The sequence below is a fragment of the Balaenoptera ricei genome, chromosome 11, assembly GCF_028023285.1.
Source record: "Balaenoptera ricei isolate mBalRic1 chromosome 11, mBalRic1.hap2, whole genome shotgun sequence".
Taxonomy (NCBI): Eukaryota; Metazoa; Chordata; class Mammalia; order Artiodactyla; family Balaenopteridae; genus Balaenoptera; species Balaenoptera ricei.
In genome coordinates this window covers 64,801,057-64,828,970 of record NC_082649.1, presented here as the reverse complement: position 1 = coordinate 64,828,970, position 27,914 = coordinate 64,801,057, and the positions used below count along the sequence as shown (strand labels likewise).

The 27,914-nt window shown below is 46.3% G+C and overlaps 1 protein-coding gene across 1 annotated transcript in view; it reads right to left on the bottom strand.

Moving 5' to 3' along the window:
* Positions 1 to 214: 214 nt before the first annotated feature.
* Positions 215 to 27,914, bottom strand: part of LARS2 (leucyl-tRNA synthetase 2, mitochondrial) — a 156,052-nt gene continuing 128,352 nt past the window's right edge. The window contains exons 15-21 of the mRNA XM_059939417.1: positions 22,053 to 22,153; positions 19,427 to 19,609; positions 17,670 to 17,839; positions 15,866 to 15,943; positions 14,850 to 14,961; positions 4,266 to 4,393; positions 215 to 535 (exon numbers count right to left, since the gene is read on the bottom strand). Coding sequence (XP_059795400.1) covers positions 356 to 535; positions 4,266 to 4,393; positions 14,850 to 14,961; positions 15,866 to 15,943; positions 17,670 to 17,839; positions 19,427 to 19,609; positions 22,053 to 22,153 — 952 coding nt within the window. The 3' untranslated portion in view covers positions 215 to 355. The remainder of the gene's footprint in view (positions 536 to 4,265; positions 4,394 to 14,849; positions 14,962 to 15,865; positions 15,944 to 17,669; positions 17,840 to 19,426; positions 19,610 to 22,052; positions 22,154 to 27,914) is intronic.

Below are 27,914 nucleotides of genomic sequence, written 5' to 3'. Positions count from 1 at the left end.
GGTCCGGGAAGATTCCCACATGCCGCGGAGCAACTAAGGCCGTGTGCCACAACTACTGAGCCTGCGCTCTAGAGCCCGCAAACCACAACTACTGAGCCCACGTGCCACAACTACTGAAGCCTGCATGCGTAGAGCCTGTGCTCCGCAACAAGAGAAGCCACGACAAAGAGCAGCCCGCGTACTGCAACGAAGACCCAACACAGCCACAAATAAATAAATAAATAAATAAAATTTATGCATATATATAAAAAAAGGCATTTGGTTTTTCCCTGCCCCTGGGCCCCAGACTCCTTCCTTCATCCCAGACCTGGAGGAGACGCCTCAAGCCCTCGTGGTAGCTGCAGCGTCCCTGCAGTCACTCCTGCACCAGGAAGTTGATGAGGGCGGTTCGGGGGGAGAGGAAGGCCTTCTTGATGCTTCGCCCCTGTAAGAGCCTGACACCCAGTTCACTTTGGAGAACCAGTTCGTGGACTTTGTCCTGGTCTTGGGCAACTTGCTGGGGCACAGGGATTTTGCCGCAGGCTTTGTTGTTGATCTGAGAAGGTGAAAAGCCGAGACAAACAATGAGGAAAGTCCTGAGAGTGGCAGGCAGCCAGACATCAATGCCCACTGCCCCTAAAGGGTACTGCTGCTTCTGTGTGGGGAGGGAGTACGGGAAAAGAGAAAGAAAAGGCAGCACCCAGCTTCCAGGAAGAACAAAGTGCACTTAGATGGGCAGGATTAACGCCTGAACACTTCGGATAAGGAGAGGGAGAGGGCGCCACCTTGTATTTCCGGAGTGCTGCCCCATCACAGCTGTGGTGGAAACTATGTCAAAAATCCTCAGCATGAGATGGCTTAGGCTGTATCCGGGGGTAGAGGGATTATTGTGTTACTGAAGCTCAAATCAAGTTCAGATCTGGCTACAGGGGTGTCACCGAGGATTTACCTAGATCTCATGTGGACTAATTTCTGGGACGTGTAGGCAACCTCCCTCCCTGATGACTGGTTCCAGAAGGGGGCGCTCAAGTTTGACCACCTGGAAGCTGGACCCACATCACACACAACTCTTGCCTAAAATGGGCCAGTACGGTTCTAGCCGTAGTGGTATTCACTGAATATTAGTTTCATAAGGATAAACTTCACATCAAATATGAACTGATACTGCCACCGAGGAAAGCGACACATGACCCAAATAGCTTCTGAGCAGCCGTGCTCAAATCCTCCACCCCATCGCTCCTGTAAGAACGCGTTCATTTTTTTCACGAATGCTCCTGTTTTTGACTTGGAAAATAAAGTCACTGTGTTATGAAAAATTACCAGGAATAATTTCTGAAGTTTCAACCCAAGCACATTATCCAGGATCCCTTAATCACCCACTTCATCTTTTCAGATTTCTGTAGAATTTAGTGGCATTTTTATGGGCTGCATTAGCCTAGATCACTGGGTGGGAGACAAGTAAGACATCACCTCAAACAGTGGCTGCTTGACTTTAGAAAGGTCTCCCAGTCCCCATTTGGTGGCCTTGCAAGCTTCCACCCCTCCAGCTTTGCCACCTCCACTTCATCGCTCAGCCTTGGTCCGGGCCTCTGCATTGTTCTGTTGGACTTTTCCAACAGCTGCCTGGAGGGCCCCTGGCCACAAGCGCTGTCACCCGCCCCATCCACCACTACTCACTGACAGGAGCCCTGCAATGGCTAATGACAATAAAAGCTCACGTTGTCTGAGCTCTCACTCTGTGCCAGGCACTGTGCTCCACCATCCACCTGAGTGAACCTGTTTATTCACCACCTGTGAGGTAGGTCACAGCCGTTCCACCCCCGATTCACAGAGGGCAAAGCTAAGGGATAGGAGGTGAAGCCACTTACCCAAGGCCTCTTTCCAGCAAGTGGTGGAGACGGGATGACCCCATGGACCCTCTCTCTTCCCTGCCAGCCCCCAACCTCTCGGGATGGAGTCTGGCCTTCTCTCCAGTGCTGCCCTGCCTCTGCCTCTGCCTCTGTTCCACCTCCTCCATGGCTCACGGTCCAGTGAGGACTTCCCCCGCCTTTGCTCCTTTCTCCACTAGGGAAATGCTGCTCCTCTTTCAAAGCCAAGGTCCACATCCCTTTCCTCGGATGCCTTCTCCAATCCCCCAGCTGCCAGAGGCAGCAATGCTGATGCTAGCAGCAGTTACCATTTACCGAGTGAGTTATTAAGCCCTGTTCTGCCACTGTTTCCTCACTTGCAAGATGCGGTTAGGCATGTATCTGCCTCCTCTGTGAAATGGGGAAAACGGCGGGGTCTGCTTCACAGGGCTGTTGTGCGGGGTTAATGAGTTAGTATCTGGTAAGTTCTAAGGGCAGTCCCTGCCTCTTAGTCGGTACTCACTGTGTGTTAGTGGCTTTTGTCATTAGAGTGTCCAGAAGCAGGCTAAGTACCTCCTGGCATTATCCCATCTAATTCTTTCAACAACCAGGTAAGCCAGGCCCTGTGTTTTCTAACTGAGGAAACTGAGGCTTAGAGAAATTAAGTATTTTGCAAAACTGAGATGGTCCAACTCCCAAGCTCTTACATCTTAACCTGGAGGCTACACAAACTCTCGGTGTGCATGACAACGCGTGTACCTTCCCAGACTGTCCCTCCTGGGTGCTGGGCTCCGTGAAGACGATGTAGTGTCTCTGGGCTCAGAGCACACGGCCACGGCTGAACTGAATTACACTGAGTTACACTGTTCTGTGTTGCAACTTCTATTTCTGGCCATGGCACCAAGTGAGATCATGTGGAGACAGAACACAGACCTTGACAGAAGTCCTGCCACATGGCACAGTGCCCCAACCCAGAGGTTCTTGAGTTGGGTGTACTTGCAGGGAGTCCTCCACACATTTTAAATCTTGGATTTTTATTTCAATGATAATCTGAAATTATTTTACCAATTATCAAAACTAAATTTCTTTTCTTCAGTGGTAATTTAAAATGGAAAGACATTTTCACAGATTAAAACTTCAGTGTCTCAGGTTGGCATTTCTCAGTTGCACTGAGGACGAGTTCTTAGGGGTACACAGATAGTTATTTCTTAGAAACATTATTCAAGTTAAAGAAATCGCCTCTCTGTGCCACAGGCTGGTTTCGGTTTTGAGGATTTTTGGAAGAAGCCTACAGGGCAGCGCCCCTCCTCCCCTTCATGGGGGTGGGGGCGAATTGGAGGCAGCGAGGAACTAAGTGTCAGGGAGGTGGTATGGAGACAGAGCATCTGTGACGGAGCCAGTCTCCTGGGGGAAACTGTCTTTCTCAACATGGACCTGCCCGCAGGGCCCAGGGTTTGCAGACGCAGCAGGTGGGGCCTGGCAGGCCCGGCTCCCGTTCAGCCCCTGGGTGATTACTTTGTGGTACTTTCCACAGTTTGCAATTATTTTGTTTATTTTTCTCTTTCCTTCTTCTTTTCCCCTATCTTTCCCACCAGGCTTTAAGCTCCGTGAGGGCAGGGACCCTGTTTTTTGCATTTCGGTTTGTGTCCCCAGAGCCTAGCACTGTGCCTGATGTATTTATAGCATAGGTAACTTGATAATGACTGAGGAATAAACAAATAAACGTGGGCAAGGTGACGAGCTTCTCTGAGCCTGTGTCCTCAGCTGAAAAAAATGGGAACAGCTATGCCTATCTTTTAGGGTGGTGAGAGTTAAATTAAACTTGGGATGTAAGTTAGCTGGCCCACGTGTGGTTCAGACTAAAAGGTCCACCCCTTGTTCTCTTTCCCTCTTCAGCCACATCAGCATATTTAAGAGATATTCCTCATAATGGGTCTCAGATTAAACAAATTAAATACATAAAAATTACATAAGGATAAACTATAGGAGAGTTATTTGCTCTATAAACTATAATCAACTACCTTTATGTATTTAAAATGACGCAATTTACCAAAAAATAAATTTCACGTAGCCTTTCTGAAATATATTTTGCAGAGCGAGGTGTTCCTTGCCCACCTCCTCACCATCACCCTACCCCCTCCAAGAGCCCAGAGCAGCTGAATGAAATTTAGAGAGATTGAAACACAGTTGGAAAGGAAGACAATTAGAACCTATAATGCAGGACAGGTTGATACTTTCCACTTTCTGGCCACAAGTTTTATGCTCACAAGCTTTTGGTATGTGGTAACTTCAAAACTGAAGGTGCTGGCAAAGGAAGACAGGCTGGAGGGTTGGGAGGAGAGCTGGGTGGGCTAAAAAGGCCTGGCGAGAAACTTCCAAACCCATCCGTGTGTGTGTGGCTGGTTCGCCTTGGCCCTGGGGGCTGCGGGAGACACTCACCAGAACTGCCATCTGTACGACATCGGGCTGCTGGAGGAACTGCGGGTCCACAGCTGGCCAGGCTTGAAGCAGCACACTGGTGTCCCAGGCGTAGTGGGTACACAGCTTCCTCGGCACCAGCGCCAGGCCTGCAACGCCAAGGCACAGAGAGTCACTGAGCACATACGAGGCCCTTAGGAGCACGTAATAAAGCGTTTGCCCTGACACAGCCTGGCTTGGAGCCGTCTGAGGCCCCAGGAGGCCACACCATGGCTTTCCACAGCCTACCAGGTGCCCCCTACTTCCTTCAGCCTGGCTCATCATCCCAGTTTATAGGTAGCTTTCTTTTTCTTTTTTTTTTTCAAACGACACCCAGAGCCGTAAAGATGGACGGACACACTGTTCTCAAGTGCATTTGCAAAAGCAAGGCTGCTGATTTTACTCGGTCTCTCTGCAGTCCTGCTGGTGAAGGAATCCTTTGTGCTTCTGAGAGTGGATCCCAAAGTAATGAGCTACATTTGCTTCCTTTCTGGCCCATGAATACTTGTGGCCTGAGAGTACTTTTACTCATAATCACCAGAGCCAACATGCTGAGAACAGCGGGGCGCTCCTTCTGGACCTACTCAGAGGGCGCTCAACCTTTCCGCTAAACTTCTCGGGAGGGGCTCCCGCCATTACCAAATTGGAAAGAGCTGTCCTTGGCTCAGGGTGGGTCAAACCCAAGGAAGCAGGGAGGAATGAAACCCTCTCCAGTCTCTCTTCCCAGAGTGCTTCACGCTGCAGCTCCCAAAGCAGAGGGGGCTCACCATCCAGAGCTGCTCAGGGCCAACTGTCAGTGCTTCGGGACTTCAACCAGGGGCTTCCTAGCAGGGAAAGTTTGATTTCCAAGCCTCTGTTGATCTCATGAGTACAAAAGATGCCCCCAAATGGGCAGGAAATACACAGAGCAGAAAACAGATCCCTGGGCAATTGTTGTGTGGTACATCCCCGCTGCCTCCTGGTCCTCCCAGAGGCAAGCCCTGGGCAAGCGGGCAAGTGCATGTGGCCAGTGTGCCCACTCTGGGGGTGGTGCTGTGGCAGATGCACAGCCCTCACGCTGTGAATGGCTTTTCCAGGGCTGGTGGAGGTGGGGTGGCCCTTGCACACCTCCCCCTTATTATTAGCCTGAGACCAGCAAATGCATTTGAGGGACGGGCCCATAGCTCAGGGGATGGTCTGAGGCCAAGTCTGGGACAGAGGGAATGAATCCCACCAATGCCAGTCCCGAACACTGGGCTGTGAATGACAATGTTTTATTTTATTTTCTTTGATGACAAAAGTAATGCATGCTCCTTACAGAAAATTTGTAAAAAGTCTAAAAACAAAGAAGAAAATCGTGTTCATATGGATAGCATCTTTTAAACTTTTTATTTTGAAAGATACTAATGTAATATATTTAATGAATACTTGTATGTACAAACCAACTCCACAAAACGAAACCAAACTACCACCAGGATCATGCTGTAGATATAGCTTTGGATTCTCTTTTTTCCTACATTTTAAACTAATAATCAATTTCATGGAAAAGGATGACACACAATAGTATATATAGTATGGCCACAGTTTTAGTAAATATTTAAATAAACAGATAAAAATTTAGAAGGAAATACATCAGAATAGCAGCAAGCATTATCCCTAGGAGGCAGAAGTATAGGTGATCTTTCTATTAAAAATAAATTTATTGATGATGATGAAAAACCACCACTGAAACAATACCAATGCTGGTGAGGAAGTAAAACAATGGAATTCTCATGTACTGCCTCCATCTAGGCCTTTAGTAGTATTAGGAAGAAGGCAGCTACAAGAGCATTCACTGAAGCATTGTTGACTTTTTTTAATAGTAAAAATAAATAAAACTTCAAACAGCCCATATGTCCATTAGTAGGGGACTAGATAAATAAATTGTGAGCTATTTATTCAACAGAACATTATACAGAGTGAAATGGAATAACTAGAACTATAAGAATAAACATAAATTTCCAAACAAAATTTTATAGGTTTTCTACAAGGAATACTTATTACTTTTGTAATTAGAAAAGATATTTAAGAACAGTTTTCCCATGCTATAACATCAGTTCAAGATTTTTCTTCTGGTTTCTTTTTAAGGTTTCATTTTCTGGCCCATTTATCCATAATTTATCTATCCATAATTTATTTTGCATATAATGTGAAAAAACATTCTTAAAAAATACTTGGTCAATTCTCCAAATCCAATCTGTTGAATAAACCTCTTCCCTATTGGTTTGTGATTTTTCTTTTACAATATATTATATTAGGGATGGTTTCAGAACTATTCACTACAAAGATACTCAAAATGCCTGTCTGTGATGAGGTGAAGAACGGGCCAGAATATGAATCAACACACTGCTTCCTTCATTGAGAAATTCTTGCTACCAAAAACATGGTCAGTCTTACACGAATATGTGCTTAGTGACACAGGTGATGTACCTGCTAAGCTCCTTATCTTGTCCTAGAGACAGTTCCTAGACCAGCCTCAGGTCTACGGACCACTCTGAATAGCACTGGTCCATTTTGTTCTGTTGACCTCTGTCTTGGTTCTTGTGCAGGCATCACAGATTTGTTGTAGCTTCCCATGTTTTACTATCTGTCACTCCTATTGTAACCCTGTGCTGCTAGTCAACCTGGGGGAAGGGAAGGCCCATCGGGGTGTGAGAATCAAGTAGCATAAAAGATGTATTCCTGGGGCCCATCTGGCCCCTGTGTCCTGGGGTTCCCATGCTTCTAATGAACCTACTCCATTTCTAACAGATGTGCCTTTTGGCAGAAGCAGAAAGGAGCTTCCTGCTTGTTCCTCAGAAGGGATCCTATTAAGACTCATATCGCAAGACAGAGGTCACAGAAGGAAGATAATTACTTCTTTATTTTAGCTGGCTGGGCCAGCATGCCTTGTCCTGTGACCCAGCTGCAGTGGGAAGCATTCCAAAATCTCCGCATGGCAGTTGTACAGGATGCCTGGGAGATGAAAGGACATTGGACACAAACGTTCTGGGCAGAAGCTGTTACAAATTCCACTTTAAAAAAAATGAGGAAGTCCAGCCTTCCTGGAGCAATCAGGATGCTTATTTATAGCGGCCTGGGCCCCCGCCAGCGATTCCATATAGATGGGAGTGGGGCCATCCTGCTCAGCAGGGAGGAACAGAAACTCACTACCCCAGGTTCTACGTAGTGCTTTTGCCTTCCTGCTCTTTTTAGGGTAGTAAAAATACCTAATATTTGCATGGCAAATACAATGGTTTCTTTACGTGACACAGGGCAGGTCAAGAGCTGGCCTTTGGAAAGCATGTGGAGAAAGTCTGAACACAGGCTGGGAAGTGGCAAGGCCCTTGCACACACAAGGCCACCACGCAGGGCCAGCTGTCGCTCTCAGCCCACCCCCTTCCTGCCCCTCCTCTGGAGAGCTGTTGTCGCTGACCTTCCCGTGAAATAACTGAAACAAGCCTCCTCTCCCGCTCTGAGAGCTGGCGAGGTCGCCACGCCACCATGGCACCCGGAGTGAGCGCTGGGTGGTCATGGTGTCCGTGGATGGCAGGCCTCTCCTGACAGCCATCTTCAGGCCTGTCTCCACCCCACCCCCATCCTCATATACACACAGGGGAGGACCTGGGGACTCTGTGGTGTCTCATCCCCATCATGCCTTGTCCAGCCCTGGCACTTCCAAGGAAATGGACAGGAAGTGGTGCTACTTCATATTAGCCTTTACCCACAGAAAGGGTTCTGTTGACATTAGTTTGAAATAACAACACTGACACAGCATACACATTCATGTATAAAACCATCCGAACATCAGCAGATGTCTTACTGTCCCTTACAAGTATCTTAGCGTCCCTTACAAGAAGTGTTCCCACACTTCTAGATTATTTGTAGATTTGCAGTTGTTGTTGCCGTTGTTGTTGTTTTTTGGCTGCACTGCATGCCTTGTGCGATCTTAGTTCCCCAACCAGGGATTGAACCTGCACCCTTGGCAGTGAAAGCGTGGAATCCTAACCGCTGGACCACCAGGGAATTCCCAAGATTTACAGTTTTGTTGACATTAATGAATACAGCATATATGTACAGCAAAACAATATCGCTACAATATTTTACCACCATTTGTACAAAGAAAAATGGGTTTATGGTAGTAGACTATACTTCAAGATTAGAGTTACTTCAGAAACTTAAGAGAGGCAAAGGGTCACCTTGCTGTGACCCTCACAATTAAAGTACTGATGGAAGACTTGGAGATGACAAGAGGTAGAAGCTGGAGGCAAAAACCAAGATAGATAAATCACTGTTGAAACTGTAAAAATGGCCAGAGAAACAGAAATGGAGATCTTATCACCACATTTTAAATAACTTGTATTTTGGACAAGAGGCTCATCTCAAAGCAGCACAAAAAAACAGAAAAAGAGGAGAAATCACTCAAATGCCCATCAGTGGATGACTGTTTAATAACCTATGGAATATTCACTGGGTAGGACACCATATAGCTGTTAAAAAAGAACAGGGTCAGCCTGTAAGTGTTGATATAGAATGACTCTGTACACTCCATATGGTAAGAGAGAAACATTTCACATACATGCATGGAGTTCTGTCAAATCAACTATCCAACTGGCAGTGCAGGTACCTGGGGAGAACAACTGAGCATAGGGGTGAGGATGGGAGGGAACTTAGGACAAACCCTTTGTAAGAACTGAAGGTTTCACAATATGCGTATAGATGTACTTTTCAATGAAAAATCTAGGTTTTGCTTTTGCTTTAAGAAGCCCAGAGAGGTACACTGGAGGGTGGAGCTATTTTCTGCAGCTGGCTCTACGGGCTTTTCTTCGGAAGCTAGGCCTGTATAGCTGCGCGGTCACCCTCGAGGAGCAGCGCTCCTTGGGCACTTAGGGCAGACGCATCCCGTCACCACGAGCTCCTTCACGCTGCTCTGCAGAGCGATGCAGGAGACACGGGCGCCTCACACACTAGTGGGATGAATGGCTGCATCTGGTCAGTTGTGTGTGTGTGTGTGTGTGTGTGTGTGTCTATTAAAACCTTCCACAACAAGAAATAAATTGCTTCTTCCCTTTCTTCCTCTCTCATCGTCTATGACATTCCAGAACCAGAATCTCAACACTCAGGACTTGTGGGTTTAGAAAGGTAATTTAAAACAAACAAACAAAAGAAATTGAAATAATTATAGATTCATAGGAGGTTGCAAAGAAATGTACAGGAGGTCCTGTGACCCCTCCCCCAGCCTCCCCCACTGGTAACATCTGGCATAACTACAGCACAATATCAAAACCAGGAAATGGACATTGGTACAATCCACAGAGCTCATTCAGACTTCACCAGTTTTATAAGCACTAATGTGTGTGCGTGTGGCTTCATATAACCACCACTGCACTCAAGAGACAGAACTGTTCCATCACCACAAGGCTCCCTCTCCCCTTTTATGGCCACCACCCCTTCTGCCCAGTCCCTAACCCTTGGCAACCACTAATTGTTCTTCATCTCTATAATTTTGTTTTTTCAAGAATGTTATAAATGGGATCATAGAGTATATAGCCTTTTGAGATTGGCTTTTTTTCACTCACCATAATCCCCTTGAGATCCATCCAAGCTGCTGCCTGTTAGAAAGGTCATTTTTTTTTATAGTCAGGCTATAGTTTATTACAGCAAAGGAATAAAACGCAGGATCAATAAAGGAAAAAGGTACATCAGGCAGAAGCTGGAGGATACCAGGTATAAGCTTCCAAGAGTCCTCTCCCAGTGGAGTCACACAGGACATACTAAATCCCCAGCAGTGAACTGCAGAAACACATGCAAAATGTTTTCTTCCAGGGAAGTTTGCTTGAGCCTAAGAGTCCAGGGTTTTTATTGGGGTAACTGCAGTGCTGACTGCAGTTACTGAAACTTCAGACCCCCCAGAAGGAAAGCAGGTGTTCACCATAAATCACATTTTTTACACAAACTATCCACACAACCTGGTATAATGTGGTTCAAGACCTCAAGCATGCACAGTGCCCTAATCAGTTAGTAGCACAGGGAACATTCTAAGACCTCAGTTCCTAGGAGCCAGCCAAAGGCTAGTCGTACAAGTAGGCCCTTCTGAGAATGTACAAGATTTGAGTAACTCAAGGCTGCTGGGTTAATTATTTACTTCACAGATAGGTATCAAATTATCGTGAATTTAATGTACTATATATACATATATGATAAAGCAGTACATTATAAAATACATACATTAAATTATAATTAAATGTAAATAAATATATCATAAATGTTATAGGACATATCATACATATGATAAGCAGTACATTAAATGCAAGGTATTACTATTATTACAAATGAGTAATGAGGGCTACAGCTGTCCTAGGGTGTGACTGAGCAGAGTAATAATGGACATTTGCAAGGCAACTCCTCAGAGCACTGAATGGGAGGCTGTGAAAAAAATCCCACTGAAGAGTTTTTCTCTCTGATAGAGATAATTTTGTCACTAGAACCATTTTGTCCCTCTCCAGTTTGACACTGTACATTCTTATCATTAGCTATGTATTTCTTGGGGGGGCATGCACAAGCTAAATTGTTCCACCACCCACGATGGAGTTTTGGCAAGGATGTGACCCTTCCAAGGAAGGTGCAGAATTGAACCTCTGGAAAAAGGCATAGACAGGTGCTTCCTAACAAACCCTGAGCAAGGCTCAGTAAAAGACTGTGATTAATAATATGATGACTAATACCAACAGTGAATTTGAGTCTGAACTGAATTGAGATGAATATATGTGAACCTGAATACTGTTGGAATATCATTTTGAGCTAAATACTAGACTAGATGCCCAGCCAAACCCTGATCTTTTTTTTTTCCAAAAAACATTTTCCCTCTAAGGATGAAGAAAAAGACTATGGAAATGAAACTTGGGCGCTGTGCATTAGAATGATTTCCTCGTGTAGAGGGGGAGCAGGAGGGTCATCCTGAGGAGGCACACTTACTCATACCTAAAACTGCCAAAAGCATTTACCAAGGCATAGCCTGTATTATCTGAACCCAGTTGGTGGTGGCAGCCAGTAGATTGGACGACAACTTGGGGGAGGGTGGATCTTACAGATGGACAACAAGCCTCCTGATGGAGCTTTGGCGAGGGAGTGCATGTTAGAGTATTTTAGCTGCTGTCAGGCTCCTCCCCTGCTTTACACCTGCGTAGCTGCTGTAGTTCCCCCCACCAACTGCCCAAGAGCGGGACCTGAGGCAGTTGCCCTTATTCTGCATATAAGATAAAACCAGCTCATTTGTATTGCTGATATATTCTTAGAAAGGTCATTTTTGATGATGATAAAATTATACCTTTAACCAGAGTACCATCAAGGAGCTCCCTGTTTGGTGATTTTCTGCTTTTTTACTATCCACCAACAAAGGAAACCTTGTGTCCTTTGTGTAGAAACAGTATCAGTAACTCCAAATATGCAAAATTTCCCTAACACCCTCATAGATAGGACAATATTCTATGATGGTAAACAAAAGATAAGTTTGTAAATTCAGATGTGGTCTATTGACCTTCTCAGATCCAAAGTTTCAGGAAGGAAAAAAAGATTTCCTCATCCTGTTGAAGTGTGCACACTGCCAAGACACTGGTTCTGTTTCTTGGGTCTCCACTGATTCTTTAAGTGATCGGTAGAGAAGTACTTTGGGCTTCTCTAAAGGTTTCCTTTTATCCAGAGCCATGGTGGCCATTTTGCCCATGGACCCCAAATTGTCCCCAGAAGACAGATCTCAATTCTGCTGCCCTTGGGGGAGGATCTCTTTTATGAAAACCTGCTTCTCTGGAGAACTCTGAGAAATAGTAATTTCTGAACATCCTACCCTCACTGACCACATTTCCATTATAGTCATTGTGAGGTTATCTTTCAAAGATGCAGAAATGAAACCAGAAGTTATATGAAAGCTATGTTTTGCAGAATAAACCAAATGTGTGTAAAAACTGTCCCAAAGCCTTGAGACAAGAGTGACTGACAGTGTGGGATGACAATAATGACCCTCACAACATAGCACTTCTGTTTGCAAAGGACTTTCAACACCTTGTGACACTGGCCCTTATCCGCTGCTGGGAGAGGCAGGAAGGGGTCGTGGCCCCATTCTCTCCAGAAGGCACCTGACAAAGACCTGTGAGTTAATGACCAGGGTGATATGCCTGGTGTGTAGGACTCCTCACTTGACTGTGCTACAGCCCCCGATGCTCATTCAGAGGAGCCACACACATACACATGTGCAGAGCCAGGAGACAAAGGTTTCCCATTGTTTCTTTGAATTAAAAAAAAAAAAAATTAGTTGCCATGAATTTGTAAAGCTTGAGGGAAGATCTTCTCAAGTGAATGAACACAGACTGCAATGCCCGCTTCTCAGAATGGCCTCCCCAGCTTTCCCACCAATGCCTAGAACAGAGCCAGGCACAAAATACATTCTCAATGAATGTTTACTGAATGGCTGAATGAGACATGCTAGCAAAACTAAGACTCCGTCTAGACCCACTCCTTATTATAACACAGCTCACAAAAGCCCACTGGTATTGTGTGTGGAAAAAAACATGGAGCAAAGTTTGAAATGGGCCAGTTTCTACCATACTGCTTTAGTGTATGTCCTGCTGGAGATCTTGTCACACAATTGAAGGACAGACTAATGGGGTAACACCACAGTGTACACCTGTCTGGTAAGACATGCCGGGCAGGGACAGGACCCTGGAGACAGCAGACCCTCTCTGCAACCCCCCCCAAATCCTGGCCCTAAAACACAGAGACTGGAGGGGCATGCAAGAAGGGAGTTTCTGAAAACCCCATTTACATCAGTCCCTCCTGGGAGAAATGAAATGAAGGAGGCAGACAGATAATGTGGGACAAAAAAGGATGATAAAAGGGAGAGATCTGTATATCCTAGGGTCAGAGTAAACACGTTTATTATAAATTAGATAAGTTTTGTTTTAAAAGAAGGGAAGACTAGGAAAGAATTAACAGTGTGCCATTTAAAAGACTTAATGTGATCACCAATGCTAAATGAAAGAGGCATGTTTCCTGCCTAAGGCGATAATGAAAGGCTACATAATCTAATATAATATGGCAGTAGCCTGGCAGGGCCTAATACCACCCTCCCTTTAGGGCATTCTGTCTATTCAGCAAAGAATGGGTGAACGTCTTGTCCTGTATAGTCTGTTCTAAAGCACAGAAGCAACTCAATTCACTTGGTGAAGTCAGCAAAACCCTTATTCCCAAACCTGACAATGCATACTGAGAAAAAACTGGTGTCTCTTAGGCGTATAATTGCGAAATTCTAAATAAAACACTAGCAAATAGAATTTAACAGTATGTTAAAGGTTTACTACCCCATGGTTAAGGTAAATTTATCCCGCAATAGGCTATTAGGCAATCAATTAATTGGACGTAAGTCATAACAACAGGGCAAAGGGGAAAATTAAAAGCAAAGGATACAACACCTCAACAATTGAAGAATGGATGTTAAGTAAAATCTACCTCCCAATTCCTAAGATGAGTTCTGGTAAACAAGGTTAGAAGGCCGCTTCCTTAACATGACAGGGAATATCTACTCTAAACCAACAGCCAACACCATACCTAACAGGGAAGTGTTCCATTTAAATCTGGAAATGAAACAAGATTGGCTGTTGCCAGTATTCTTTAACATTACATACAGTTTTCTAAGCAGTATATTAAAGAAAGTAAACAGACACAAGGGCATTACTATCAGAAAGGAGAAAACTTAACCTTATTTGCTGATCATAGACTCCTAGAAAATCCAAGAGGATTCTACCCCTTAAATGAAGGAGGAGAGATTGGTAGGGAATCTGGTTAGAAAATAAGGAAGTAAAGTAATATTAAAAATTATATGCCAGACATTACCAGTCAAAAATTATTAAAGAAAAAAGATTCCAGTCACAATAACAAAAATGAAATGTGGCAAGATAAAATACTTGAGAATAATCTTAAGAAATGTGTGGGACCTACATGAAGAAAATTACAAAACTTGCCTAGGCATGAGAAAAGTCTTGAATGAATGGAGAGACAGATCATGTTTTGGGATGGAAGCCTAGATGTGGTAAAAATGTGAAACTTTTCCAACTTAATTCTAGGTTTAACCAAATCTCAATCAAAATCTCAAGGAGATTCTGGGAGAACTTAACAGAACTATGCCAGAGTTCTACTGAGAAGAATAAACAGGTGAGAAGAGCTAAAATAATTATGAAAAAGAAATGAATGCTATTTCTCAGAGGCCCCCAGATAAAAGCATGATGTAAACACAGCATCCCTAGGCTGCCTGTCTTCTGCAAGCTCCTTTGAAACATCCGCAGAAGTCACAGGAGACCTCTGAACACAAGGTCTGGAGAACGGGGCCCAGAATAACCATCAAGTCCTCCTGCACAGCACCTTCTCACTTCATTCCCATTTCCACAGAGAGGCCCCAAGTGCAGATGCCAAACGCTGGACCCCACGGCTGAGGACATCTGAGTCCTGAATAATGCTCAACAAGAGGCTGGAGCACATGCTGGTCAGTAGTAACTGGTCAAGCAAGGCCTCCCCACCTACCTGCCCAGAGCTCCGAGGTTATGTGAGGGGCCATGGGAGCAGCCATCACCATCAGGGCGCACAGAGCATCCTCAAACTCAGGGCTGTGGAGAACAACTCTCTGAGAAGCTTGCTGAGGAACAGAAAAGAACAGCAATGTAAGAACACTGAGGTGTACAAGATAAGCCTGGGTAAGAAAGGCCATGAGTGTACGTGAAATCCAGAGACACAAACAGGCAGGAAGAAACCCTCTTCAACATCATTTTTGCTCTGGGCAAAGAACTCTCCCCGTTTAATCATAGTATTAAAAATAGCTGGAGTAGCAACAGCAGATATATTACTATTTGTCTTTTTGGCCGTGCTGCGCGGCTTGCAAGATTTTAGTTTCCCGGACCAGGGGTCGAACCCGTGCCCCCTGCAATGGAAGCGCAGAGCCCTAACCACTGGACCGCCAGGGAATTCCTGAGCAGATATATTACTGTTGACTGAGCATTTAACCACGCCCGCGGTCTGATGCTAACTCATTTGGTTTCTACTACCCTTTGAGGGCAGTATTGTTACCCCATTTGACAGATAAAGCAGCTGAGGGTTAGAGAGGGAGAGTCATCTGTCCCTGGGTACACGGCTAACCAAGAGATGGAGACCAGATTAGAATCCAGGTCGGTCTTAATTCTTAACCACTCAGCTATGTTTCCTATGTGCACAGAACCAGTGGGAAATACAGAGACTTGCTCAAAGGTTCTGCAATGTGGAACCTCCAGGACAGGGGTCCTCTTGCGCCCCTCAGGGAGCTCAGGGTTCCCCATTCTTTGACAGTTCCTGCAAACACTCAGTGTCTTCCTGAGGTGTGGCTAATCAGTTAACTCAGTCACACCCATTCACTTTATGGGGCACCTACTATACACCAGACTTCAGAGATAAAACATCCAGAAAGGCATAGTCTCTGCCCTCAAGGAGCTGCACGCCACCTCACCCTGTGACTGGGAGCCACGCTCCCTCCTTGGTTACCAGCAAATGAGCACAGACGGGCCACTTACCAAGAGGGCATTGCTGAGTCCCATCAGTTGAGAAATCGCAGAATTCAGTGAGAAGTCCTCTGTGAAATGGGCAGTCACCTATTGGTAAAAAGTTGAATTATTCACTTTGTTCAAATTTCCTTTAAGCTTTCCATAAAAAAACTGAATTATCCAAAAAATGTGAAACTAAATGCATGCAATAAAAGATATTTATAAGTGTATTCACTATCTCAAATAGTCACTTTAATGTTTCGTCAGCACGAAGGTTTTTAAAATTAAAGTCAATGTTTTTTCCACCACTCAAGACTGTTACTCTTCCCCCATATCTGGGACAGTGTTGGTTCCCATAGTAGGTGCCTAAGAAAACATTGATCATTACCTGAAAAGGAGGCGGGACCCATTTGATGAGCAAACATCAAAACAATATTAAACAGGAGATGGGGTAAAGGATGTCACTTCTCCGTGGTTACATGACTTCAATTCACAGTGAAGATTATTGGTATATGGGATAAGGTTAGTTTTACATTTTCAAATACGGAGTCAACACAAGAACACAGATACGATTTGTCAGCTTTTTCCTGTTGGTGTGCTTTTCAATTTTGACCATGGGCAAAGATATAGAAAAATAACACATCCTTAAGATGTCAAGAGTTTCCAACTTGTTGAAATAACCCAATTCCATTATCTGACAGAAGAGAAGAATTTGCCAAATCCAAAGAGAAAATATGGGGTATGAAAACGATCATTCAGGCATCACTCAGATCACTGAATTCAATTCTGTGAGCTCTGTTTCTCTACACTATAGTAGAGAGGATGAAAATAAAGCTGAAGAAGTGTCACTAAATGAGACCATGCTGGACCCAGGGCCACTGTAGGTTATACAAACCAGAGGAAAAGCCCTGCTCCTTCAATGTAATCAGTTGCCAGAGTCCAGCGAAGTGACCTTGGCTAACTTTCAAAGTTTGAATCAGCACAACTTAAAAAAAAAATTCAGCCTAAGGAGAATTTGGGGTATCTGGTACCCATTAAAAAATGGCTTCAGATTTCCTAAGGGCCTTCTTTCAAAGATATATGACATTTTTTCACAAAGTTCTTAAAAAAGGTGAATGTCATGGTATTATAGCAGACTTCTAGATGAACAATTTAAAGGGATGCTATCAATGAAGAATCTTTTAAAATGATTTAGAGAATAATATACTATTCTCTAAGAAGATAAAGTGAACAATTATTTTACCTGTAAAATTTAACCCACAATAACTCATGTGAACATTGTGTAACAAAGTACCTGAGTGGGAAAGTACCCGCTATTCTGAGTATCAGGGAACTCTCTGCTCAGTTCCTCACTGGTTGTGTGACTTTCATAAGACATTTAACCTCTCTGTGTCTCAGCTCTGCCCACAGACAGGATGATGAGGAGGCTAAAGAAGAGAGTCTTTTCAAGCCCCTTTCAACTCTAAAATTCTGTTTCTGTTTTTATAACATATACAGTGTGTCATCAGTATGATATTAAATTTGGTTCTCTACTGGATGTGTTAAATATGGAAACATGGAAAGTGGGCAGCTTCTTGAGATCCGGGATGGATAAATGGGAGGCACCATTAGAGGGAGCCATTTCCTGAGAGCATCTCTGTTCATAACAACGTTTGCACTGTTGCTCCACCTTGGAGAAATACCCAAAGCAGTAAGACCAATTAATCAAGGCAAGTGGGCCACCATAATAAGAAAGGAGGAAGACCCAGAGTGCCCACCCCAAGGCAGGGCGAGCCACACAGATCACGAGGGCTCAGTTACAGAATCAACCAGTGTCCCCTGGAAGGTTTCTGACCTGAGAGATGATGGAGTTCTTGTACTCCCACAGCTTCCTGGCCTCGGCTTTCTCCTCGTTACTCAACAGCTGAGGCCTGGGAACCTTCCCAGAAACCCTGGCCTCGATAAATCGAGTTGCCAAGGACCAGAGACGTTGCTGCCATCTCAGTACCCCAGGGAGAGCGTCGGCTGAGTGTAATGTCAGTGAATGAGAGAGAGAAAGAGAGACATGTGAGAATGATTGGTTTGGTTACACCTAAGTGACAAAGCACCTGTGAATGAAGAGACACTTCATTGTGCCCGGTGGATCACTCCAAGGGCACGGAGGAGGGTCCTTCCTGGCTTCCAGTGTCTGGGAACTCAGACCAGGACTGACTCTATCATTTCTTAGAGCCCCAGATATTCAGAGTACAGGACGGCAGGGCTACACAAAGGGTTTCCACCAACTGTCACTGGCCCACAACAAGCTTAGAAGCTTGGGCCAGGATGTGCATCAGGGTACTGCCTCCTTGGTTAAGAAAGCTTGCTGTGACAAAAGGGTCCTCGGAACTAACAGTGTGCTTGGAGACAGGGTTGACTTACACTGGTGCAGGTGTCCCATCTCACGTGGACAGGTAACATGCAGAGGCGGCAGTGGTCCACAGACCGCACTCTCAGCTGCAGTGCTGCACAGCCTGAGGTGTTTTAACACAACCCCTGTCCTCGCCAGATCTGTACGTATCACATATTTCAGATGTGTTCATCAAATCAGCTGCTCATCTGATCTGGAGAAGTTGAACAGCTTCACCTGGTGGCGCTGGGTCACATGGCTAACCAAATTAGGGCCAGTTCAGGTCTTTTACACTTTAGCCACTGGACTAGACATTCCCAAGCCTGGCTGCACAGCAGGATCTTCTGGAAGGCTTGTGAGGAACAGATTCCTGCAGCTGGTCCCACAGGGAGGGCTGCGGAGCCAGAACCCGGGCCTGAGTGGCCCCAGGGATTCTAGTTCCAGGACTGGCATCTGTGGCCACTGCTCCAGACCACACTTCTCACTAGAAATGGTGTGTTGAGCTGAACGGTGATTCCAGGCACCTGATTTCTTTTTCCCATAACACTTGGATAAGACCACATGAAGGAAAACTGAATTACTGATTACTGTTGGACAGCTTATTCTAGGATATCCAGATACCTGAGATTATTTTACCTCACACCATTTTAGGTCTAAACAACTTTGGAGGGACGAATCTCCCCTGCGGGGGCCTCTGAAGGCTACCATGGGTGACTGAAGAGGTCACAGGTAACATCAGGACCAGGCCCCATGTGGGGTTTTCTGGACTGGTGAGGGGCAATGACACAATTCTAGAAAAAACCTTTCAGGTTAGACCAAAAGGGGACTGGCCTCTGTGGACCACAGCGGGCCCAGGAGTACCACAAACGCCAGTCTGGCTCAAGGAAACGTTTCCAAAGTGGGATCCTCGTAGAACCTGCATGAGAACGCCACAGACTCATTGAAGGCAGGCTCTGGGGCCCTGCCCTGGGGGCTGGGTCAGCAGGGCTGTGGTGAGGACTGTGAGTCTGCAGTCACAGGGAGCTTCCCCAAAGGCTTGAGGCTCATTACATCTGAGAAAACTGGCCTAGGAATGGCACAGGATGTTGGGCAAATTGCTACTTGCTTCACAGAGCTGATTCCTAGAACCCTACTATTGACTCAGCAAAGACATTTCCTTCCCTGAATTCCTTCGGCACCGAGGCGGATCACGGAGGAGGCAGGCTGGGAAGAGGAAGGTGACTTACTCTTTACGTCCCACAAGATATCCTTCTCAGGAGGGGCGGCGAAAAGGATGTACAGCCGAATGGTGTCAATGCCATACTGCTCCACGACGTCCTCGGGGTCCACGCCATTGTGCTTGGATTTGCTCATCTTCTCCCAAGTCACCTCTAACTTCTCCCTCGTGTTTGCATGAACAGGAACAGAACCTAGACACCAGAAAATTGCATCGGTAGGGGATGTGTGATGCCGAATTGGTTCTATAACAGTATATTCAATAAGAAAATACTGGGTGAGCAATTATAAGTGTCAATTTAAAGAATTCCACTAATTCATTTAACGACTCATTCTCTCCCTCTAGACGTCATAAAAATGTTTTTGTTTTCAAATAAATGAGGCCCACCTCCCATAACAAATCTTCCTTTTTCTCAATCACAAAACAAGACAAAGCAATTTCCCTTTTTTAAAAAAAGTAAATTACTTATATACAAAAAGGAAAGTGAAAAAGGATAAGGAAGACTCGCACATTGCTCTCTTCTTTACGGATTCAGGGTCTCCTTTGGAAACTGGCAGATGACCAGTCAGGGTCTCGGAGCAGCAAAGCACCTGAGAGGTCACTTCACCTGGAGGCTAGGTCCCCCGTCCGTGCTGAAGTCACCAGAACATGATCTTGCACCATCGAGGCCCATGCATGGAGTTAGCCCGCTGGGCTCACAGTAAACGTGGTGTTCCGTTGTGGAGCCCTGTTCTTTGTCTCCTCCCCACCCACACACCATCGGTCCAGATGGTGCTGATGGAGGAGGCCTTCCACGGCCATGTTTGGATGAGGTGACCTTGCTGCCAAGCTCCAGTGTCTGGGACCAGGAAGGACATCTGAGAAGGCTAAGCCTCCTCCTCAGGAATTGGAACTAAGAGACAGAAACTCTGTCTCAATGCTGCTGGGCACTGGAACCAGAAGGTCCTAAGGAGATGGGGCAAGACGTGGCTCTGCGGCTGCCAAAGGTCACTTTGTAAACTGAAATTAGGGAGAGCAGAATCCGAGCCTGGCAGAGGAAGGAGAACACGGCAGAAGAACAGAGAGGAGCAGGAAGAGGAACTGGAGGCTTGAGAAAGAGAGAGGAGAGAGGAGTGGCCCGGCGGCTTCCTACATGTTGTACTTCCTGCAGCTGGGTTTGGGCGATGTCCCTACATCCCTGTGCGAAACCTGCCTTTGTGTGGATTTCTGTTCCTTCCAGCTAAATACTCCCTCTAACAGCAACCAAATTCACTCCCTATATACCTACAAGCCAACTCCATTATTTCATGAGAGGCACACCCACTAAGGAGACAGATGCCTGCCCTTGCTGATCCACGTACATATTCTCCCCCTGGGGGCAAGTCTGCGTGGGAAGGGAAAAGATGTTCACAACAATGCTTGACCCCGTGACATCAGAGCAAAGGGAGACTGAAGTCCTGGAAGATGTTTTATCCAAGCTGTGGTGAGGCAGGGAACCACTGCCCCCTCTACCCCACACCCCCCGTCCAGGCTGCAGCAAGCCTTTATAACACTGCTGTGAAAATTAGGAAAAAGGCATCTTTCTGGACAGAGAAGTTGAGAAGTTAGAAAAAGGTGCCCCCTCTTGGCAGATGTGGCCCTGAGGTGTATAGTTGGGTGAGTGGCTGGATCTCGGGCCCTGTTCACCCCCTCAGCCGGCTGCCTTTGTGCATTGCACAAACTGCACAGTCATACGTAGCAGCCCTGCCCATGACACAGAGAGCCCTTCACCAACAGCTAAAAGTTATGTGTCCCCTGGATTTAGCTCCTTACCCTCTGGCAAGTGTTGGAGAAACACTGCCAATTTCTGCTTCTCCAGCTTCTTATTCTCCCAAGGACCATGGTGACCCTTCCAAACCCTGAGGAATTACTGCTTTAACTAGGTAATCCCATTGCCTGCTTCCACCTAAACCTTCTCTCTAGTGTTTGGCTTGGGAGGCTGCCTACCATTTAAGGGGTTGTTGGGTTTATCTAGTTTCATCCATTAAGCATGAGTTATTCTAAATTTAATGGCCAGAGTTTCTCACAGCCACCTCCCAATTTTCTAACATGTCATTTATTTGTATGCTGGGTGCACATGATACACCCTCATCATGCCACCTAGAGACCTCTGAGGATGAGTGAAAACACAGGGTGGAAGGAAAAGGCTCGGGAAAGCTGGGAGAAGGGGAAGTCCAGGGGGTCAGGGGGAGGAATTCCACCTGGGGGCCCAAGTAGAGTGGTCGCCCCTGACGTTCTGAAATGCCCCTCTAGACCACGGGGGGAGATGTGCCGAGAATGCCCCAGTCTTACAAGAATGTCTCTTGGGTCTGGGGGCTCTGTCCCTGAGATGGGCTGTCAAACACAGGCTAGGACAGGAGGTGATGCCAGAGTTGACTACATGTTATACACAAAAGAAAACACTTCCAGAAACTGAACTGACACTTGAGCTGGATGGGACGGGGCTGAGGGGCAGCCAGCCTCAGCCTCAGAGGGCGCCAGCCCAGAGCCAGCTGAGGCTTTGAGACCGTGAGGCTAAAGGGTCGCTCTCCTGGATTCCTGCCCAGCCAGGGCCTGGCAGTGTTCTCCTGTTTGGTTTTCTGTGAGCACCTGGATGGGACTAGATGGGCCATTCTTACCTGTGAGATCTACTTCCTCTCGCTGTAGATACTGTCCAGATGGTAGGCGGAATGTCTGCCCCTTGACAAGGCCTTGGGCCAGCAGTTTATGAAAAGGCTCTCTGAGGAAAGATAACAGAAAAAGAAAACTGGTGGGGCAGGGGTTCAAAGCATCCAGAAAACAGCAGTACCAGCCTTACCAGCTGATGAGTAGAGATAACTGCCCTGCGTGAAAACAGGCTGACCAATGCCACTTGTAAATCCAACTTGAACAAATGGCTCCTTACAAATAAGCGATAAGGAAATTAAGTCAAATCAGAAGAAATTAACTACTTTCCGATGTGGCAAAGTGGAAAGAACACCCGGCCTCGCATCTGGAAGGCCTGGATCTGAATCTCTGTTCTGCTTCTCAAAGACGTTTATGAGCCAAGGCAAGTCACTTACTCTGAGGATCAGTCTGCTCCTCTGTAAAATGGGGATTTTAAAAACCTGCCTCAAAGGGTTGTTGGGAGAATTAAATGAAATGACTGCATGAAAATACTTGTAAATTTTAAAGGTCTGTACAAATGTCAGTTATGCTGAGCCCGGAGTAATGAAGGGCTCAGGAGGACACAGACAGGTTTACGCTGGGGTTTTGCTCAAGAAGATTACTTATTCCTTAACTTTTATACAGTGCCTGCTTATATTCTTTTTAAAATTTTTAAATCATACAAATTATATATGAATATGCCCTTTCTGTTCAAATTCAAACACCCCTGCCCCCGCCTTCCCAAGCCTATTCCCCTCTGATGAGGCAGTTATTATCAGTCCATACAGATCTATTTCCTTTTTTTTTTGGCTGCTCCGAGAGGCTTTCAGGATCTTAGTTCCGCAACCAGGAATTGAACCCGGGGCCCCAGCAGTGAAAGCACTGAGTCCTAACCACTGGACAGCCAGGGAATTCCCCAGATCTATTTCATTTTTAAACATCTATCTAGCATTTTACATATGGGTGGATTACAATTTATTTATAGTGCCTTTTTTTTTTTAATAGTGCCTATGTTTTAAAAAGCTGTTTTAGTCACACCCTTACTGGCTGAATAGTGAACTATAGATGTTTTCTTTTAAGAGGACAAGCAGGGGTTGACCCTCCAACTGAAATTACTTTGTTTCAGATTTGAAATTGTTACTCAGTTTTCAAGCATGCGAGCAAGAGCTATGCCAAACTCAAAGATTTGTGGAAACCTCTGCTGAGAGCACATGCCTGTATTTCACTCTTACAAAGCAGCAGGCAGGAACGTCTGAATGAGAGGACAGATTGATGTTCTCCACCAATATCACCCCCAGCATGACGAGCCTATTGATGTACAAACCCTCGGGTGCTTCAAGCTCACTTACAAGGAATGGCTTTTATTTAGAGGCTCAAAAACCCAATAACCTCAAAGAGGCCAAGCAGACCACAAACCTAGCTCTAGTGATGGAGGTAGAGGGCGCTGTCTTTGTTAATTTAACAGGATCTCATTTCACACTCGAGGCTCATGTAGATGAACCCTGATACAGGGTAAGGCCTCTGGACAGGCCTCTGATTTGTATACTGTGCAGCCCCTGTCACAGCAGCTGTGTGGACAGAGGCAGTTTAAAGGAAACTTTCTAGTGGATTCAGAGGGACAGAGTGGAACAAAGAGGCTGACTGGGAAAAAGATGAAGGTCAGCTAGAAAAAAAGGACTCCTGGCCTTCGTATTTTAAAATCTTGTTATGAGCGTGTGTGCATGTGTGAGTTTGGTGGTATGTGTGTGTGTGTGGGTATTTTCCAACGTGGAAAAGACCCATATATTTAACATCAAATGGAAATGTAACACGTATTTTTGAAGCCTCAGTCAAATTATTCAGTGGCACAGGGCCCGTCCAGCATGGTACCGTGTTAATTTGGAAGAAATTTCACATGTGCATACGCATAAAAATAGTCACCCCATTGTTCCGGCTCTAAGATCTATCTTAATAATAAGCTCTTTTGAGTCATAAAACTGCCTTCCTTCCACCTCCAAGAAATTCTACCAGCAATGTCACCACTGGCAGAATGACATCCTTTTGTGCCACATCCCAGCAAGATTCCCAGAAAATGTAAGTGATGGGAAGATATGAAAAATGATTTAAAAATACAATGCACTTGGATCTCATGATGCATTTTAATACAGAAGCACCTTGAAGGGGGAGCAATGGTGTCTGGGGTCCCTGTTTCTCAGGAACACTGGCATAGACACTGCGGGAACCTTGTGTCCTCGGGCCACATGAGCCGTATCCAGGGTAGGTTGGGGTTTTGATGCCGAAGGACCCAGATCTGCATTTTCCTCAGGAAGCTCAGGGAACTGTACCCACAGACCAAGCATGCAGTTCTCTCTACCATCAGCCCCATCTACCTTCCTGGCCTCTCCTCTCACATCTAGATGCCCCTGCTCCTCACAGAGGTCACACGGACACTTGGCCATTCCCAGAATGTGCCGTGCTTCCTAGGATTCAGCAGGACTGCCCACCTCAGCCTGGGTTCCTGGGGAAACCTGGACCCAACCTTTACCACTGAGCTCAGGCATCCCCTTCTCTGGTGGCTGTCCCTGTACCCTGCACACAGTCCCCTTCACGCAGCTCCGAACCCTCCTTTGTGCCCTGCCACGTCCAGCACACCCTGCCGCCATGAAGAGCATGACCAGGTTGCACTGTGATTACAACATAAATACCCGTCCGCCCCCCGCCCTACCCACACCGTGGCAAGGAGCATTCTCTTGTCCTTCCCTCTATCCCAGTGCTTAGCACTGTACCCAACAGACAACAGGCTCTTTAAACATGTTCAAAACATGGATGGATGGATGAACAAATGCGAATGAACAGACGGATGGCGGGATGGAAGGAGGAAGACACAGGATGTTTGGGGCTGCCAGCTCCTGAAGCCATCTTTGCCTTCCATCCAATTTGAGGTGGCACCTGAATTTTAACCTCATCACAGAAACAATACAACACAGTTTTAAAACAGAAGGAGAAAATCGTATGGCTACGTTTCATTGGGCAGATGAAGAGACTGGTTACAAAGCAAACTGCACAAGTGTTCTACACAGAAGGGATGCCTCCCCAAGCCCCACTGGTGCCTTCACTTGCCATCAGTGGCTCGACGGGGCTGATTTCTCACACGCCCAGGATGCACGTTTTTGAGCACTAATCTTTCAAGAATCTTCCTCAAATAATTTTACATGCTGCTGCCTAACACAAAAGAGACAGATTGCAACCTTGTCCCTGCTGTGCTCAGTGGCAGGAGGATGAATTTGCTGTTTTTTTTTTTTAAATACTACTCTTTATTTATTTATTTTGGGCTGTGTTTGGGTCTTCTTTGCTGCGTGTGGGCTTTCTCTAGTTGTGGTGAGCAGGGGCTACTCTTTGTTGCGGTGCGTGGGCTTCTCATTGTGGTGGCCTCTCTTACTGCGGAGCACGGGCTCTAGGTGCATGGGGTTCGGTAGTTGCAGCACACAGGCTTGGTAGTTATGGCTCGCGAGCCCCAGAGAGCAGGCTCAGCAGGTGTGGCGCACAGGCTTAGTTGCTCCGCGGCATGTGGGATCCTCCCCACCAGGGATCGAACCCGTGTCCCCTGCATTGGCAAGTGGACTCTCAACCACTGCACCACCAGGGAAGTCCCAGGTTTTTCCTGTCTTTTCTCACTTTGAGTACATGGCTTTGGTCACTCTTAAGAGAAAGAAAAAAGATGTCTTTGGGATGGAAGGAGGGAGGGAATAATCTGGATCCCAAAGATAAAGACCAGTAGGATGATCAAAATCAGTAGCATTAAGCCTCCTGAAGGGGCGGGGTCAGAAACAAGGAGCTCGTTCTCCAGTCTTGCAGGTTATCAAGTGGCACAATGCTGCCCCCTTCTGGGAATGGACAGAATTGCAACCTGCCGGAATCTTGACCCTAACTCCAGCCTTTCCGCCTAAGGCTGCACTCCTCAGGCCTCATCTTTTACAACTCTCTCTCTCTTTTAAAAGTAAACTTTTAAATGAGGTAAAGCACACATACTGAAAAGCATATAATTCCTACGGGTAAAACTTGAGGAATTTTCACAACATAAACACACCTGTGTAACCAGTACCCAGGTCAAAGATCAGAATGTGACCTACTTTCTGAAGGCCCCCTCCTCCCACTTCCAGGCAACATCTCCCCACCATGGGCACCACCAGCCTGGCTGCTAACACCACAGATCAGTTCTGCCTGTTTCAAAACCACTTCTAAGCCTTTCAGAATGAGGGATCTCAGGGGAGCGTCCACACTGGAGGCCTTCCCCAGAATGGCAGGCGTACCCTTCTCACACAGCAGCACGCCCAAAACAAGGCCTGCCAGTTAAATGAATAAATCTTAATTCCCAAAAGTTAGCAACAACACAACTTGATAGCTGAGGCTCATCTGGGCTACCTTCTTCTCCCAGGGCCGAAGCACTGCAGGGATGGCTGGAGGTGTCATCTAGTGCGGGGATGGCAAGATTGCCCCAGTGCCCCTCCCGCCCCATCACTGATCCATGGCAGCACTTCTTGGTGGACTCAGGCCGAGGCTCAGAATTCTTGGTATCACGTCCTCAGAAAGCAGAGTTACCCTGTGAAATCTATCATTTATTTATTCGGCAGGTATTTATTGAGTGCTGACTATGACTCTGGCACTGAGCCAGGCATTAGGGATGTCATGGTGGGCAAATCAATCCCTGCCCTCAGGGAGCCAGCCTGTCTGCTATCACTGAAGCAAACCAATGCCTGACCACCTCTCAGAGCTGGGAAGGAGGAACAGAGAGTCCAGTCAGATCTGAAGATCAACTCCTGCCACATCAAGTCCAAACTGCCGGCTTGGCCGTCAGACTTCTATCCCTCCCTTTTCTCTTCCTTTGCTCTTTCTACATGTTGCCCATATGCGCTTCCATGTCCTCACTCACACTGTTCCCTGAAGTGCTATCAAAACTGCCCATTTGTCAAAACTCTACTCCCCCTTCCAGGCTTGACTCAAATGCCACCTCCACTGTGAAGGCATCTCAGGCCCTCCTGGTCAGAATTAGTTGCTTTTTCCTCGGTGTGTCCAGTGTTGTGCCTGTGACGGCATTGGGCAGATACTACATGTCACTGTATTCAGGTGAGTTGCATTGCTGCCTGTCTTCCTCCTGAAAGGGAGGAGGAGGAGGAGGAGGAAGAGGAGGAGCCGTGAAAACCCCTCCCAGCGCCCAGTTCATAGTAGATGCTCAATTAATGTAACTGGTTTGAAATGAATGAATAAATAAATCTGCCAGCAGCAGGGGGGGGACAATGTGGAGGGGACAAGAGATGAAGGAAGAAAGGGGACGAAGAGTGGGCACTGGATGCTATGGCTTCCAGCTGGGGCCAGGACCTTTTTGCAGAGAGAGGCACCCTCAGAGATTTCAAACTCTTTCTATTTCAAGCCCTTGGGAAGATCAGCAGGGAGTGAAAGTGGGAGAGAGAGAGAGAAATTCCACAGTGGGGAGGGGCGCTTCCCAGGTCCTGGAATCCTGCTCACTCCCCAGTGATTCTCCCTCCACTCTTCCAGGGCCAAAGGGCTCTAGGAAGCTGGTTCTTATTCCATCCATCCTCAGGTGTAGTTTAGCCCAGAATGAGGAGTCACATTTGTATTTGAGCGACAACTGGGTACAGAGCCCTCTGAAATTAATCAAAGAGCTTACAGTAAAATGAGTGGCCCAAGACATGCTCATAAACCGCCACCACCACAAGGAGGAGGCATGAAGTGTGATATAGAGAAGCACGGTACATGGGAATGGGGGACAAGGGGACATCAAGGGCCCTGCTAGACTTGGAGCCTAGTCCTGCTGGAGCAGAGATGACACCACATTGCCAGGTTCATTATTCAGATTC